We start from the raw sequence: 11,142 nt of genomic DNA, 5'->3' as shown, positions 1-11,142 counted from the left end.
ACAATGATACATGTTTTAATATAGTATATTATAAGCAGTTATACTCTATATATATTAAAATATTTTAGTAATGGTTCAAAGTAAGGTTATAGTATGGTGCTGTTAAAAATGTTTTTATCCTTTAACCCTAACTATAGTAATATAAAGTCATGTAAGAATGACTCTAAAGATATATGTGGTCACACTGTTAAAATAGACATTATTCGTTATCACACATATTCAATGGCGTGCCCTTGTATGCTTCAACTTCCCCTCTTGTCAGTCCGAGTGCTGCAGTGATGTGCCCTTAAGAAAAGCTACATAAAATGACATTGTTATTGATTTACCACATATCAGGCTTCCCTAAACTTGCTGTTCAGGAAAATATGATTTATTTGTTTCTTTTTTACTATCAATCACAACAAATCCCCAGTAAATTTACATATAGGAATTTCTTTAAGAGTTACTGCACATAGGAGCCGAAACCAAAAATGAGTTTGGAATTGAGCTTGTTCCTCTTTAGTTTGGCGTTATGGTTTCAATTGAGGAAGTATTGACCATGAGAATGAAACCTGTGAAAACATGACTGAAATGTCTGGAGCCACTGCGTCCCTAAAAACTTGTTTGTGCTGTAATATTCTTGCTAGACGTAGACATTATTTGCTAAAGAAATAATAATTGAAACCTAAGCTGTTTAACTGTGGCTGAAACACCTTTTATTTTCTCTATGTTTTTTTTATGACATCTCCCAAAAATAATACAATGAACCAAACGACATTCCATTGTTTTGTTGTTGTATTGTTTGAAGTGTTTTGTCCTGTTGAGATGGAAAATTTTACAGAGGCTATCTGTTGGATGTGATGAAAGAGTTTCCTGTATGCCAGACAGAACAAATGAGGCCCTCTTAGGGGTTTAATACGGTTTGTCTCACAGTGTTTCATAATAACTTAACACTTTAAACGACAGCAGCCGAGGTGATACAAAATATAAAAACCTTAGGGAGGGCACTTCCTCTAGTATGACTGTGTCAAACTTCGGCCCTTCTTTCAGATCATGATTTACTGTCAGTGCAGGCCTGGGGGCTTGTTGTACTCTCAAATATTTGCTCTGTCTCCATCTACTGGAAAGAAATGTTGGACTGACCAGTATCTAGGCTAGACTGAGTTCAGAGGCAGCGAGGAGGCAGCCAAAATATCTCGCCGAGGCCCGAATTTATTTATTCTGCGCCTCGGAATTTGGCTCAATTCGTCGGTGGTTGGACACATTTAAGATATGAGCGCTTCGGGGATTTTACGTGCTTTTCAGATTTCCATGTATTGCTGAATTTCCTTCCCACCTCAAACACTGACAGCAGCAGCAGCAGCCAGCAGCGGAGTCCCGGTGTCCCGTGGAATTCTCACGGTACCGAGGCGAGATACGCATGGAACATGGCTGCGATGAGGACTTTAACCGTGGCGGGTCTGTTTTTGGCGTTTTGCGCGTTGGGACTGATAGCAGTGGCCATCAGCACTGACAACTGGTACGAGACCGACGCGAGGAGGCACCGGGAACGCTGCAAGAATTATTCAAACAAAAGAAACGACCCCGGCTACATCTACATCTCCAACAACAACCTTCCACTTCGCATGTTGCCAAAGGAGAGAAATGTGGAGAGGAGGAGCGGCGACATGCTGCTGCGGGCTAAGCGGCACTTCTTGCCTCCTGCCCCGGCCATGGAGTCCCTCTGCAGTCGGCAATTCAACTCCACCATCACCGGACTGTGGAAAAAGTGCCACCGAGGGGGATTTGACTTGGAGATAGAGGATCTGATATTTAAAGGTTTGTTTTTTTCCTTTTCCTGGGATCATATTTTGTGCCATAATGTGTTTGTTTTGGACATTTGTGTTGTTGTGTGCGTGGCGCCATCATTCATTAACATACTTTGTGCACGAATGAATGCGCTATCCAAGGTGCTGATGCTGCGCACAGACCCTCAGGGCCTACGCAGTATAACGCGGAGTACAGTAACCATCGACGGGCTGTGTTGTTTCCAGCACAAAAGGGCAAGCTGTAGTAACAGAAGCCTCGAGATGCGTACAATAAGCTACTCTACAATGGTGTGGGTGGATGGGTGGGTGGGTGGGTGGTGGTGGAAGGGGTTGGGTGCTATTTTTTTTGGGAAGGGGGTGGCAGCAGAGAGCCTTGTGATATGCTCTTTATCTGATCTCAGTGCTTTTGTGACATCCTCTTTGTGTTGTTTACATCCACAGGATTGGTTCCGCGCTGCACACCAATAAAATACTACTACTCATCATCAGCGTTGCCCAGAAACCTGCCAATCAATCTGACGAAGACAATAAGGCAGGATGAGTGGCACGCGCTCCGTGAGTCCCCCCCCCCCCCCGAAAAAAAAACCCTTTCATAACCAGATTAATAAATATAGAGATATTTTGGCAGCGCGCCAACAAACACTGTCTCTTCCCCTTGTGCTCTTTGCAGACCTCCAGAGGATGACTGCAAGTTTCGTAGGCATGGCCATATCCATCATCCTGTTCGGCTGGATCATAGGCGTGCTGGGCTGCTGCAAGGAGCATGATCTGATGCAGTATGTGGCTGGACTTCTCTTCCTCATGGGAGGTAAGATGTGATATACATAAAGAGCACTACCCTGAGTCACCACAGAGGGGCATGAAAGTATTTCTTAATGAGAGAGAGAGTGATGAAATGAAAATGGACTGCTGTAGTGTGTTTATCTTCCTCTTTGGCAGGGACATGCTGCATTATCTCCCTCTGCACATGTGTGGCCGGGATCAACTTTGAACTGTCACGCTATCCTCGCTACATGTTTGGAATACCAGAGGACATCAGCCACGGTTACGGATGGTCCATGTTTTGTGCTTGGGGTGGACTGGGCCTGACCCTGCTGGCTGGCTTCCTGTGTACACTCGCTCCCTCCCTCTACCCTCCACACACCCCCGTGGTGCACAAGGCCACCAGGCAGGAGAACGGCTGTGTGTGACAGGCCGCCGCACATTTAACAGACACCTGTCTCATCCTGAAAAGGTGACGAGCCCTGCTGCACAGACAGTTACACCAAGGGACTCTGAGCAGAGAGAGCCTTCACACAGACAAAGCACAGAACAACCGGCTCTCGCTCACATGAAAACGAAAAGAGGTGACATTTGACTGGAGACGATTTCAGTCCCTCTGGTGCTTTTTTCCCCCTCCTATCCCTCTTTATGACTGAACTGTTCAGTGTTAATTGCTTGCTCTTCAAGAGGAGAATAGTTATACAAATTTTCTTCCTGTAAAATCTGCTAGTATGAGAAGAAAAAAAGAAAAAGAAAAAGAAACACTGGCAGACAATCAATAGCACAGCTTTGAAATCTGTATTGAAGATCAAACTATGGATGTGTACTGTCACATTTCAAAGGGCAACCGTGTATTATTATGTACCCATTCAAAACAAGATATGTACATGTACTTTTTGAATTGTATGTATGCAGATGCATTTGTGTTTATTCAAGGAAAAATATGAATAATAAGACCAAACTGTGTTTGAGGGAAATGTTTTGTTGTTCTTGAGGTCTTACCCCCATCAAAATATTTTTGAAAAATAAAACAGCCTTGCAGAACTAGTTTTTCTTCTTGTGTGACAAACTGAGCAGACGTCATATAAACTTCTTTGTGGCTGTCTTTTTATATTGCATAATGACTTCCCTGCTATGACAGCAGAGAGGCATGCTAATGGAGTCAAAACTTCAACACCATTATTTTTAAACAGCGGCTCTTTATATTTATGTTTGTGTTACAAGCAGTCTGTTTTATTTAGCCACTTCTGAAACATAATGAGCATATGTCAGCGACCAAAACTTGAGTCAAAACAATCCAACATTAGGACTAAAATAGAAAAAGTGAAGTAATTGTCTGCTGTGATTTAAAGTGAAAAAAACAGCTCCTTTAATTTACATCAATTATAAATAAGAAATAAAATCCAAATAACTACATAAAAATTCTGCACAACAGCACAAACATCTGATATGATTACTATTATTAATTCTTGTCAATTGACATCATACATACCAGCCACTGTGAGCTGTAATTACTTGCCCACAACTTTTATGAGAAGTTAAATCTTTATGACATCTAATTCCTGGCTTCACTTATTTCCTGAAGTTTCTCTGCTCCTTAGCAACTCATCTTTACAATTGTGTTTCTCAAGTGCTATTTATTATTTTTATAGAGTTATAGTGCCGCTGCAGCCTTGAAAGAGACCCTTGTTGTTGGTAAAAAAAAACATATTGGCCCCTGGGGACTGATTTTATAATTATAATTAAACGTTCATGATGAATTTATGACGTGCAGTATATCATTAACACAGAAAAAAAATCTATTTTAAAATGATCTGCACTTTGATGAAATTAAACCATGATATGAATTTTTTTAGCATGGAGCAGCAGTAATCCCCTCTAGCTTAATGCTCGTGAATGAAACTGAACACCGGGAAGAAGTCCTTCTTTACTTAAGTAAAGTATCAATACCACCCTGGAATAATCCATTAAAATTTGATTTTTCAATTGTAATATGTAAATAGTATTTGGTGTAACATGTATTTATATTAAAGTTCATTGTAAAGAATGGGTCCTTTTGCAGTGTTGCATGGTTGTTACAGTGACACAGAACACCTGCACCGTTTGTTTAATGAGGGGAAAATCCTGCGCATCCTATATGAATTTAACAGTACATTTAATTTTATGACCTCAGTCACTATGTTGCATGTTTCATTCTGCAAAGTGAGCATATTAACTGCAGCTGTCGGATAAAAGTATGAAGTAAAAAGGCCAATGCTTCAAAAGTGAACATAGAATGTCTGAACAGTGGTGGAATACAACTAAGTACATTAACTCAAGTATTGAACTTAATTACCGTTTTGAGGTACTTGTAGTTAAGTCCAGTATTTCCATTTCATGCTACTTTATACTTCTACTTCACTAAAAATGTCATCTGATACCATTGGTATGTTGGTACATTGGTAAGTTATTTGCTTATTCAGATTAATAGAAAATATAAACTAATAAATTATGTTATTAAACATTTTAGCCACAATTAGCTCCATCTTCATTTAGCTGCAACATTAAACGTGATGTACTCCTGATTATTATTCAATAATATACAAAACATTTAGAAAAATATAAAACAAAATATAAATGTGGAATGGGTCCTTCTACAGAATTAGTATTTTTGATTTTGATACTTTGTATTTGTTTTGATGCTAATACTTGTGTACTTTTACATAACATTTTGAATACAGGGCTTTAACTTGTAACAGAATTGTTGTACACTGTAGTATTACAGATTTTTACATAAGTAAAATATCTGAGTTCTTCTCCGCCACAGTGTTTGAGTAAATATTAGACCACAGATAGAAAGGTTTAACAAAGTAATCATAACTCAAGGTCGACTTGCTAGCTTTGTCTCCAGCCTTCAACCACATGTCATTGTCCGCTACAGAAAATGGAATTTGCTCAATGGGAGTTTTCTCAGTTGTCATGGAGTTTGTCCACTGAGAAGCATTTGAAAGCTCATGATGAAACTCAGTTAGCAAGTGTTAACCTGCTGAACATTTAACCTGCAAAAGCCTACTGAAAAAGCCAGTAAGTGGACCTTAAGTTCTCATTCTCATTTAAGTGGGAGCAATGACCAGCTTGTCTTTCTTTCAATCAAGGACCCTTACATAAAAACATGTAGTGGTCAGTGTAGCTGAAGGATGGCAATACTATTAGTATTAGGAAAACAGAGTATTCATTTCAGTAATAATAATGGTAGGACTAGTAGCAGCTGTAGTATTCAAATAGATCTCATCTTTCCAATAATAACACTATGAGGCATGTGGTTTGGAGGCTTTGTGCTGTGCACAGAGAGGGATCAGTGTGTTCTCAGGTCAACTCCGTTCTACATTCCTGGACTCTTTGTTTGTCCTTAAAAGATGTCAAAGAGGAGAATACGTTCTTCTATCAGCGTGCTTGACAGACAGGCCCTCCTCCTTCTAAGCATCAGGGACCTGAAATCAATCTACAGGAAAAAAATAAATATTTTCTATAGGTGGAATTAATGATTAGAGCCAAAAAAAGCCAAATTAGGAAATCGGGTAGATCCTTTGTGGGTTTTCATGAGCCGCTCCTTTTACTTACACAGCGGAAAATTTAACCGAATCTTCTGATTAAATCTTGTGAGCCCTGTGCTGTACCCCATGGAAATTTAGAGCCATATAGACATATAGGGTTTCCATGCACATAGAGCTCCTGCAGCTTTGTTTTTTTTTGACAGGGTTGGCCCGCAGTGTGCTGAGCTTCTGAGAACTGTTTTTGAAAAGGGGTCCCTCAGGGGAAGCTGGACTGTGAGGAAAACCAGACAGAGGAAATCACACCCAGTTGCGCCCATGGCAGCCCATCTGGCTTCCTCACATCTGCACAGACATGATCTCTGTAAAAAGTGGGCACGCTTATGGCAGTAACACTGTGGCTGTTGCAGACTTTGGCTGAAACAAGCAAGATTTTAAACAGTAGTTAAAGATGGAAAAAACACAGATTTCTACCAAAAGCATTCAAAATAATAAATTGAAAGGAACTGCAAATTAAAAACGCCCATGTGTGTGTGTGACCCTGCAGGGTAATGATTAATGCCTTTCAGGAAGTCAAAACAACTTTACTCCCACAAACAAGGGGCTGAAATAAGATGTTGTATGTTGACACAGCAGGAGAGCAAGAGAGGATATATTTCTTAGAGATTTAAACAAGCTGTATATCATTTATAAGTCTATTTTAGTAAAATTACATCATCCCAAACCACACTTTTCATATAAACCACAAATTTTATAGATCATGAAAGACAAAGATAATGACAACAGTGGCCACTTTTGGACAAACATTCTTCATACTTGAGTAGATGACTTCCAGATGGAAGTGGGAGGCAATAACAGACTTCAGACGCCAATTAACCAGGGCCACTTGAGAGGACGGTTGAGTCTGCCACTCATAGTGCCAACATCAAAACATGGTGACGTAAAGACACAACTGCCGAAAGTCAAAAGTTCAGATTTCAAAAGGTTTTTTAACTCTTTATGTAAACCTCAAGCTTCAAAGAAGAGCGATGGTTTGTAAAATACACCACTGTATGGCAGTGTGTGTGTCTCAGGACAAACTAGTAAAATATCCAGTAGCAAACATGTGAATATGACATGAAAAACGTTTTGACGTCAACATTTTTAATTGTTAAAGACACTGAAACATGTTGCTTAAAAGTAATAGTAAGATGTGTGATGAATAATAACATTTGATCAGTAATTACCTACAATTGTAAAAACATTATTTAAAAAAGATATAGCCATAATATTGATACAGAGGCTGAAAGCTTTTATTTTCACACTCTCTTAAAACTCTTCCTCAGAGGTGGCACAAAGGGCTCCACACAAACATAATTAATGTTCACATTTCCTTTTCCCCTCCTGACTCAGAGGAATGTCTGGATGTGTGTGTTAGAGCTCCCTTTAATGACACATGTCCAAGGAATGGGGATAGCCGAAAAGGTCAGACATATTCAAGGAAGGATATTCATAAACCACAATTAACTTTCCAGCTGTTTGTTGAACTGGAGGGTCCCACTCTCACACACACTTTCAATAGCCCACTATGAGCCAACATTTAGATACTCTGTCTTCAGGCGGCTCAGTCTGGTGCCATGGCTGCGAATGATGAGAGACAGCAGCTCTTGTTTATCTTTCAGTCCCTGAGAGATGCCCGTAGTTTCCCTCAGAGTTCCCCGGACGTCCCCCACTTGCTTCATCACATGGCCGTTCAGCTGTTGCTCCTCTCTCAGCTCAGTCTCTTGACTTTGTTTGAACTTCACTTCCAGCTCCAGCAGAGATTTGCCCACGCCCGAAAAAGCCTCTCCGATCTGTGAGATCTCCCGCCGGAGGAGCTTCCCGTAGCTGTCCTCTCCGTCCAGGTCGTGCGTAACGGTGCGGCCGATGCCCTCCAGCAGGCGCGCCGCGTCCTCCGCCTGCAGCTTGGTGATGATGAAGTCGTCCCTCACCACGGAGTCCCTCTCCTCGGATGCCCCACATGGATACACATCCGAGAATTTAAACAGCATCTGGCAATCCTCCGGGTCTTCAGTGGCGTCATAATCCCCGTCAGGGACAAAGAAGTGATGGAAAGTGCCGTTGGAGATCTCCGGCTGGAGGGGCCCGGTGTAGACGGCCGAGCACAGCGGCACAGACGTGACTATGATGAGCAGCAGTGGGACGGGATCCATCATGCACCTCCTCTCTCTCCCTCTCTGACGAACAGCATCTGCACTGGCAGCCGGATCCAGCGCACAGTCTTCATCCCGACTCAAGTTTCACAGTCCACCGTCACCTAAAAGGGGCAGACCGCCTGTTTTTAGGCCGGAGGGCCCCCAGTGGCCCCCGGTTACTCCAGCCCACTTCCCAGTAAAAGTCGCACACAACAATATATAAAAGTATGCTGTTTCTTATTGCCTTGTATTATCTTTATTTAAACACAATTTTGGTGCAAGTTTATAATATTTTTTTGGAGTAGATCAAGCAGGATTCACAATTTATTGGACATTTTGGCTCATAAGAGCAAAATTTGTAGGCATTTGGTCTCCTATCCAAATCAATAGCAAAGCAGACCCAGCACTTTTGGGATTTTACAGCACTTACAACCGTAGTTGTTATTTCATGGTAGTCCTTACCTATCTGTAAATCATTTTAGGAGTAGTTTGTGCAGATAATCATGAGCTCAACTGGCATATTATATCACCTAAAACCATCTCTAAACTTTGTTTAATCCATGTCAGTCAGTACAAACAAACAAGAAGATAGATTTCATGTTATAACACTGTAGCCAAGGCTGTCTTCATAAACAAATTGCCACGATTGCCAAGTCACGATCTAAGTTTTCCAAGGTCACCAAATGCTAACATGACATTTTAACTATTTTCATTTGAAAAAATGAATAACCAAGTTCTTTCAATATTTAGATATTCAAACCTGCCTGAAGGCAATCTATCTGCGACACACAACAGTGAAGTCCAAGTCTTGTTTGTGTTACATAATTGTGACGACTCACTTGTATAGGTTTGACTATAAAACTGATGAGATATTGCAATAAATAAATCAAACACCCGTCATATTTAATAGTTCAAGAATGTCGCTCATTAAATAAACTACAGTTCCAAACAGAAATCAGCAGTTATCTTAGTTGCTAACACATTTTGTAAGCCAAAGCAAGAACATGTAATAAATAAACAGATGGCCTGTTGTATTTTCTTTTAAACAGTACACATGAATATGAGGAATAGGTTTTCAAATTTCTGTTAACATTATGTAGTTATGTAGTGAATTTCGACAGAGTGATGCGTTTCTATTCTGTGAGAGTGTAGTTAGAGCTCACTCTGATTACTTCACTCAGGTGATTGCATTACTGCATGGAGGGAGAGTCCCCTGGGCTACATCCTGTCTGTGGTAATTACATCATCACAGGGTGGTCTCAGATACGGCTCTCAGCACGTTGGCAAAACTCACACAAACTAGAAACATATGGAAAGCTGTAAACACAAGAGTGGATGTGGCTGGTTTTGTCCTTTGTTTGCTCCATTCATTCATGTTCCATATTCTTCGTTTGGTGCAGCAGGGGGTTGCGTTTTGTTGATAGACACGATATGAATAAACAGGTTTTGGAAATAATGTATGAAACATCTGATTTAATCATAGAACCGAAAATCAAAGAAGTTTGATCATCATTGTAGTTTTTGATAATCAGGAGTTGCTGTTTCTTCCCTCTAAAAATTCTGGATGGAGAGCCCCAGCGGACTCTTCAGACAGCAGCAGACGGATAAAAGCAGGATTTACCTTGTCAACAGGAAGGATGAAGGTTGGCAACAGGTTTGCAGTCAGCAGCGAACAAAACCAAGAGATGAAGCCGGCAGAAGTCCAACACTTGCAGGGATCAAAGACTCAAAAAATCAGGAAGCCTGATACAAGACAAGAAAGCTGGAACAACCTGTGAGGAAACAAGTGCTAAAGGGCAGATACAGATTATTACTGGGAGCTGATGAGGGAATTAGAGGCAGGTGTTCAGGAGGGTGTGGAGGTCAGACAATGGAGGAAATAGTTGTTTTTCAGAGAACACATTTCCAATGTCACAGCAGGTGTAATTAATACCATTGACGATGGCTCTGCTTCATTTAAGTGTATTGTTGAGAGAGTATACACAGTGGTAGGGCAAAGCTGAATAGAGTACAGCCCATATTGAGATCATTCATGACACTGTGTCAAAATAACTGCAACACAAAGGCCTGTGACAGCAGAGTTTAGTGGAAACAGGGTGATTTATCAGATCATAATGGAGATTAAATATCTGTCTCTTTAGCTGCTTAATGTTCACTAGTTGCTAACTCTTCCTGCCTGTGGTATGGTGTTGAGCAGGTAGTGTACAGTTTTACAGTGGGCTTTTTTTCACTGAGAACAGCTGCTGCTGTGGCTGGATATACGTATATGACGCTGATCAGGAGCAGCAAGTATGAACCAAAACAAATAGTTGCAGATCAGACAACCAAGACAATGAGCTGAGAGATGTGTCAAGTGAAAGCGTATGTGGGTTTGTCACGATAAACAATCAATCAATACTGATTATTGCAGTTTAGTAAATATTTTTTCATACCTTTTACACGTACACTTTCTATTGCATTTATCTTTGAAGTTTTAGTCATGAGTCATGACCCAACATTAGTTCATGAGAGATTTTAAACCACCAAGGGGTCAACAATATCAAAAAGTCAGCATCATGACATCCCTAGAGGTTTTATCAATGCTTCACCACAATAGTGCAGTCAGAATAATCAGTATGAAGTTGTGGAAATATTTTGCAATTGTACTTCAGAACAAGTGTGGGAAAGCTCGTAAATGCATGTTATGCATTCAACCTCAGCTCTAACTTTGAGTCACTAGAGTAGGCATGCAGCCTTTCCCTGTCTCTTCCTCAGCAACACACCTGAATAAATACAGTGTCTCTCAACATAAACACAGATAGAGTAAACTAACCGGCTCGCCAAAGCTGAGCCGGGAATTTCAGAGGAAAGCTGCCTCAAGCAGATGTAGGAACAGATGTGACAACAAAC

The 11,142-nt window shown here is 40.8% G+C and overlaps 2 protein-coding genes across 2 annotated transcripts; one reads left to right on the top strand and one right to left on the bottom strand.

The window, feature by feature from the left end:
• Nucleotides 1–1,144: 1,144 nt before the first annotated feature.
• Nucleotides 1,145–2,994, top strand: tmem276a (transmembrane protein 276a). Its single transcript, XM_054620549.1, has 4 exons — nucleotides 1,145–1,797; nucleotides 2,229–2,342; nucleotides 2,458–2,595; nucleotides 2,727–2,994. The coding sequence occupies exons 1-4, from the start codon at nucleotides 1,407–1,409 to the stop codon at nucleotides 2,975–2,977; spliced, it is 894 nt and encodes a 297-aa protein (XP_054476524.1). The 5' UTR covers nucleotides 1,145–1,406; the 3' UTR covers nucleotides 2,978–2,994.
• Nucleotides 2,995–6,674: 3,680 nt separating this feature from the next.
• fibina (fin bud initiation factor a) lies at nucleotides 6,675–8,365 on the bottom strand. Its single transcript, XM_054620577.1, has one exon. It carries the CDS (start codon nucleotides 8,272–8,274, stop codon nucleotides 7,645–7,647), a length of 630 nt encoding a protein of 209 aa, XP_054476552.1. The 5' UTR covers nucleotides 8,275–8,365; the 3' UTR covers nucleotides 6,675–7,644.
• Nucleotides 8,366–11,142: the final 2,777 nt, after the last annotated feature.

Source organism: Anoplopoma fimbria, chromosome 19 (genome assembly GCF_027596085.1).
Source record: "Anoplopoma fimbria isolate UVic2021 breed Golden Eagle Sablefish chromosome 19, Afim_UVic_2022, whole genome shotgun sequence".
NCBI lineage: Eukaryota > Metazoa > Chordata > Actinopteri > Perciformes > Anoplopomatidae > Anoplopoma > Anoplopoma fimbria.
Note: the sequence above shows the minus strand (reverse complement) of the source record. Positions and strands in the feature narration are given on the sequence as shown.

What these genes read in the sequence shown, in the direction of transcription:
- fibina (XM_054620577.1), bottom strand. Translation starts at nt 8,274, where the DNA reads ATGATGGATCCCGTCCCACTGCTGCTCATCATAGTCACGTCTGTGCCG.
- tmem276a (XM_054620549.1), top strand. Translation starts at nt 1,407, where the DNA reads ATGGCTGCGATGAGGACTTTAACCGTGGCGGGTCTGTTTTTGGCGTTT. An exon ending in AGAGGATCTGATATTTAAAG is followed by an intron (nt 1,798 to 2,228) that starts GTTTGTTTTTTT and finishes TTACATCCACAG; the next exon opens with GATTGGTTCCGCGCTGCACA. An exon ending in GGATGAGTGGCACGCGCTCC is followed by an intron (nt 2,343 to 2,457) that starts GTGAGTCCCCCC and finishes TGCTCTTTGCAG; the next exon opens with ACCTCCAGAGGATGACTGCA.